The sequence below is a fragment of the Ptychodera flava genome, chromosome 3 (genome assembly GCF_041260155.1).
Source record: "Ptychodera flava strain L36383 chromosome 3, AS_Pfla_20210202, whole genome shotgun sequence".
Classification (NCBI taxonomy): domain Eukaryota; kingdom Metazoa; phylum Hemichordata; class Enteropneusta; family Ptychoderidae; genus Ptychodera; species Ptychodera flava.
Genome location: NC_091930.1, coordinates 16,369,319 through 16,373,925, shown reverse-complemented (window position 1 = coordinate 16,373,925; position 4,607 = coordinate 16,369,319). Strand labels below are relative to the sequence as shown.

The 4,607-nt window shown below is 34.4% G+C and overlaps 1 protein-coding gene across 1 annotated transcript; it reads right to left on the bottom strand.

Annotated features, from left to right (window-relative positions):
* Nucleotides 1-1,021: 1,021 nt before the first annotated feature.
* Nucleotides 1,022-3,601, bottom strand: LOC139125121 (adhesion G-protein coupled receptor G4-like). Its single transcript, XM_070691229.1, has 4 exons — nt 3,539-3,601; nt 3,014-3,242; nt 2,437-2,528; nt 1,022-1,673 (listed from the first exon to the last, which is right to left on the bottom strand). Exons 1-4 carry the CDS (start codon nt 3,539-3,541, stop codon nt 1,602-1,604), a joined length of 396 nt encoding a protein of 131 aa, XP_070547330.1. The 5' UTR covers nt 3,542-3,601; the 3' UTR covers nt 1,022-1,601.
* Nucleotides 3,602-4,607: the final 1,006 nt, after the last annotated feature.

Sequence of the window (4,607 nt, the reverse complement as noted above, 5' to 3'; positions counted from 1 at the left end):
GAAAATGTATTTTCACTCAAACTGTCATATATATATATATATATATATATATATATATATATATATATATATATATATATATATATATATATTACCTTTTTCAAAATTATAGGAAAATTATGATCACTTTCTTTATTCTTTCTTTTAAATGTGCTAAATGTCGTTAAATTAAACAATAACGTGCAAGTACATTTATAATTCCTGGAAATAAACTGACAGCAGTGGCTACTATATCTACTTAGCATTCATAGATGTTGTAGTGCGGCTTGCTCTATGCCCTGCTGTTCATAATCGATGGAGCTTGAAATCGAATGCTGGCTCGAATATTTTGACCCGATTTTTGGCAGGCCTCACAACTTTCGCGGAGGGATAGGATTATGTTTCAAAAAAACGAAAAAAACCTTCAGCTTCAGATTTACTTATACCACCATACTAAACGTCCTTCAAATTTTGATAACCTGTGTCGACATCTTAATGTTTAAATTGTTCGCTCTATAAGTGTTACAATAAACCATCCCTTGAAGGGGGAAATGATATCAAGGAGTGATACGGCTGTTATCACCCCTAAGCAACCAACGTTTTATGAGTACAGCGATGAGCAAGCAAGGTCGATTTCAGTTGATTTCATCAACAATTTCGGAACGTCCGTAGGAACACAGCCATAACCAAAGTATGCATGTATGATAAAGGGGTTATTACACGAAGTTTAGTCAAGACCGAGTCGTATTCTCGTGAATCTGTCCGCATTTTGACTCGTTGCTGCGCAAGTCGTTAAAGTACCGACACATCACTGGAATACGACGCGGTATCGATCAAAATCGTGTAATAATCCCTAAATATTAACATTCATTCTACAACAAAAATCCTTAAATATCTTAATGAATAAACAATAATTGTACTACTGATATCAATGTTTGAGCATAACTATAAATTGCAATATATGTTTAATGTAATACAGTACATTATATTAATATTTAGGTTCTTGCGTAATTCATGGAATATAGGAATTTATTTATAAGCACATGTCACCCTAATCAAACTTTTCATTGAACAAAATTTCAGAAAGTTCAACAGAAGTCAAATGAATCTAATTCGATACTTGTAGTTTTGACACATGGCCTGATACCAGAATTTTGCAAATAAGCCAATTCTCAAGCAAATTGGAATGTAAAACAAAAAATGTGGATGCTTTATTTTAGTGTGTATACGATTTTTGGATCAAGGTTCTAGATCATTTTCAGCGACGCTGTAATTGTAAAGCTAGTGTTTGAACCCTACTCTAACACCCGTCAGAATTTTAGTACAAAGATACTGGGTATGTCAAAATAATATGAGACACACTTATAGAGTTCATATTGTTCCCAATTGTTAAGCAAAATTGGGAAAGGCTATTACAGCGCTTTTACAGATAGATAATAATTCTACGAATATACACTGATAATTCAAATGGTTTGTCACGCGATCCCTACATATAAAGATCCTCATATGAGCAATAATTACGGATATACGTAATACCGTATTTTCAAAATCCTTGGCTTTCAGGAAAAAATTCTAATACTTGTCCTTGAACGTCAATGATAGAATATAACACGAACTGCTTATTATGCTGCGCCAAACGTAGTAAGGTGATTGCACAAACACATAGTGGAATTTATGTTGGACTTCGGAGATACCTGAAAGACAAGTTAAAAACATAGGTGTAGATTTCAGAAACAAATAAATGCCATGGATAATCATCACGTGAACAGTCGCAATGAAAATTATTTTTGGCAATAATGGTAATATCTTTCAACTTCAACTTTGATACGCTATTTTTATGATCGTAATATGACACGTACATGAGTACGTTTCATTCTTCGGTCAATTAGACAAGGCAGAATGTGTTTATCATGTTGAATGAATGAATGAATGAATCTTTTATTCAACCAGATATAAATACAATGTTGAACATAAACCAAAGTATTACAAACTTACAATTCGAAAATACTGAAATATATCTGGTTTGGACCGTGGAAGTAGTCCCACTGGACTAATCGAGTCCACGGCCCAATATTATACCAGTAATAACATTTACAAAATAGTCACACAATATTGAGAGGAAAAAACTACAGGGAGTAAACAGAAAAGTTTTCACAAGCTAAATATAAAGATAAATATTATTTTAAATCTCTTTGAAATTTACGTCTGGATTTTATTTGTTTAAGATGATACGTCAGTGAATTCCAGTGTTTGACTGCAGCAAACACAATGTTGTGTTGAGTAAGTCTGGCATGGCATGTTGTTTCGCTGTTGTAAATAACGTTTTTAATGGCATCGTGGTAAGTATAATTAGAGTTGCACGTTACCTTGCCTATTCTATACATGTGTACCCTTTGTAGGCTCGTTTCAAAGCGAAACAAATTGTGTAGGCTGTTCAAGAAAATTTTAAAATCTTACCTTACATCCACCATTTTGCCAGTTGTAGGTGTGGTCATCAGAATAACTGCATCTGTGCTGGGTGGTTGATACTCTGAACTCAACTCCATGACCTTAAGATAACATAAAAGACAGACGTAATGGGTTGCCAGAATTTATGATATTTTGATGGAGGATCCATTAATTAATTATAATCCATAGGGGAGACGTATATATTCACTTGGAAAGAAAAGAAAGTCGTATATATTAAGGAACTTTTAAAGTATTTACAATTTTTGAAATCGGAACATTTTTCGAGAGAAATGTGAACATAAGTTTCTTTGCGTTTCTCTTCAATCCCTCTTTTTAGAAAATAATTTCAGGCACACTACGATGATTTAAACTGAATTTTAAACAACCTATAGTTCATATAATACACATAGGAAAAACAGATCAATCTTTCAGACCTTGAGATAAATAAAGCCAAGTAACAGAATAATTCCTGTTGAAGCTAAATATGAATAGGTTTATATCTCACTTGCTTTTGAAAGTGTCCGTGCAACTACAATTGTAAGAGAGACAGATCTGAGAAGGAGCTAACAACCGCATTAAAACGTACTGTAGACTAGGCCAAAGGTTACATAGAAACTTCCGGCCTTGGTGACCTCTTCTTCCGGCAGGAAGATACTGGCGGAGTTTCCGTTGAAGATGACGTCCCTCGATGATTGGAAATCACTACGAGCACTTAGGTTTCCTGGTAATTCTGTTAACACATATGCTGTGGTGTTCTCATAGACAGGCGAAGACGAGGCCAGCATTATTTGAATGGCGTGGAAGGGCTTGAACGCCTGAAATGTTCAATATAAAATGCTCTAACTTTTACGATTGCCTGTTTGTGAGACAGACTTAGAAAAAATGCTGATAATACAATGGGGGTAAAGTGACATAAAAGTAATTTCTGCCATAACAAATTATCGTGAACGTTCGTTAATTAATGAAGACAAATATGAAGAAAGTGTCGGCGCAAAATAAGTAGTCACCAAAAATATTGTCAATGATCTAGTCTGGAAAATCGGTGACCTGACAAATATAAGGTAGAAAAAATGTACCATGATGTTAAATATATAAAATCTAAGGGACTTACCATAATCTGAAACACGTAATGTGTAACAGCGTCAGCTTCAACGTATGTCCCCACAACAAATGTTTCATTTAATGGTGTTTGAACGATTGCCTAGCCACACTTCTATGTCCCTTGTTGCATTTGCACTGAAATGGATTCAAATTAAAAAAATAAAGATGATGTATGATGAAGCAATAAAAGGATAAAATTTAGCTAGTAGACAAATACAATGATGACATACGCTGTTGGTATATATCTAGGACCTACACAAAATACATACAATTTCGTAACCAAGAAAGGTTAAGAAATTTATCCTTGAGTTATATTGTGACCAAAAGAATGCGTTGAGTTTCAACGATTATATAATTATTAAAGTTATTACTTTGCAAATATCCGTATGATTGGCCAGTGCCACAGGAAATATAGTTTACGATTGTTAAGAGACGATTTAAGGTGGAGCTGTACGTTGCCAACAATAATTTTTCAGTGAATATTTCTCATCTATGGTGACATGGAAACTCCCTATATTATATATTTCAAAAAGCAGAGACTGTAAAGTTTGACTTAAAAAACCTCAATTTAGCATTAATGATAAGAATACATTTAAGGCAAAGAATAGAAACTATTTTCTGAAATGTAATATTCCACCTGAAACAAGACTAAGTATAGCAAAAAAACCGACTTTTTACTTGACATTATCGATCCTTATCCTATAAGAGCATGGGTTGAAAGACTGACACTCAAAAGAGTGATTGAAATATGATTAACAAATCAAAATGTCTCTTATTCAAAGTATTAAAGTAAGAACTTTATTGATGTGCAGGGGTTTCATTAAGTTTTGAAGTAGGGGGCCAGAATGAAAAAGTAGGCGGCTTGCAGCTGCCATGACCACAAAGCAGTCGTCGTGGGGGAGGGTCCGGGAGGGGGTGTACCCCCTCCTGGCCGAAGGCCGGAAACCCTGAAAAATGAGTTCAAATTCACATTTTACAGCTCACAGTCACATGAATTTCTAGTATTTTCAGGAGAATTGTCAGCAGTGTTCCAGGGCAATTTGTGTTCATATCATAAAAGCCATTTTCCTGGGAGATTA